The sequence below is a fragment of the Brassica oleracea genome, unplaced genomic scaffold, assembly GCF_000695525.1.
Source record: "Brassica oleracea var. oleracea cultivar TO1000 unplaced genomic scaffold, BOL UnpScaffold04418, whole genome shotgun sequence".
Taxonomy (NCBI): domain Eukaryota; kingdom Viridiplantae; phylum Streptophyta; class Magnoliopsida; order Brassicales; family Brassicaceae; genus Brassica; species Brassica oleracea.
Window position 1 is genome coordinate 1 of NW_013620942.1, and position 974 is coordinate 974.

Below are 974 nucleotides of genomic sequence, written 5' to 3' on the forward strand. Positions count from 1 at the left end.
TTTTTTTTTGGTTATGCAGAGATCTTTCAAATAATGATATCTCGGGCCCAATTCCGGAAGAGCTTAACCAACTGCAGAATTTGAATATGTTGTAAGAAAATCTTCCTCTTAACTTAGTTGTACGTTGTTGAGAATCTGAATCTTCCGCACTATGGTTTTGGTGATCTATCTCTAATGTTACATAATTCACTTGCAGGAGACTGGAAAATAATAACTTAACCGGTAATGTTGGTTCATTAGCCAACTGTCTCAGTCTTACTGTATTGTAAGTAGACTCCACATTGCTACTGACTTTTTTTTTGTATGGTAACTTTGTGCTAAGAACTTTCTTTGCTAACTTACTGTAGGAATGTTTCTTACAACAACCTAGTTGGTGATATTCCTAAGAGCAATAACTTCTCTAAATTTCCTCCCGACAGGTATGATTAGTTACCATGTATTTTGTTTTTGTTGACACTTGCCAATGCTCATCTCTCTTTTTTTGGTTTCTTCTAAAGCTTCATTGGCAACCCTGGTCTTTGTGGTAGTTGGGTAAACTCGCCTTGTCATGTTTCTCGTCCAACAGTACGAGGTATAGTTTATCTCTCTCTTTTTCTCCTTCCTTAAAGCAAAAAAAATGTAATGTTTTCTCAACAACCACCAACCTTTGTTTGCGTTTCCACAAGCAGTGTCAATCTCAAGAGCAGCTATTCTTGGGATAGCTATTGGGGGATTCCTCATCCTTTTCATGGTCCTTATAGCAGCTTGCCGGCCTCATAACCCTCCTCCCTTTCTCGATGGATCACTTGACAAACCAGGTTCTTTTTTTACTTACCCTTTCTTCTAATTGTTTGTTTTGTAACATCCAATAATAATAGTAATTTTATTGCAGTAACCTATTCTCACCCGAAGCTGGTCATCCTTCACATGAACATGGCCCTCCACGTTTACGAGGACATCATGCGAATGACAGAGAATCTCAGCGAGAAGTACAT

The 974-nt window shown here is 38.3% G+C and overlaps 1 protein-coding gene across 1 annotated transcript; it reads left to right on the plus strand.

Moving 5' to 3' along the window:
• Nucleotides 1-9: 9 nt before the first annotated feature.
• On the plus strand, nucleotides 10-968 carry LOC106321978 (LRR receptor-like serine/threonine-protein kinase ERECTA; the record flags this gene model as incomplete). The annotated part of the gene is made up of 6 exons (XM_013760186.1): nucleotides 10-91; nucleotides 197-265; nucleotides 348-419; nucleotides 498-571; nucleotides 669-797; nucleotides 872-968. Coding segments are annotated over exons 1-6 (446 nt in total), but the record flags the coding sequence as incomplete, so codon positions are not given.
• Nucleotides 969-974: the final 6 nt, after the last annotated feature.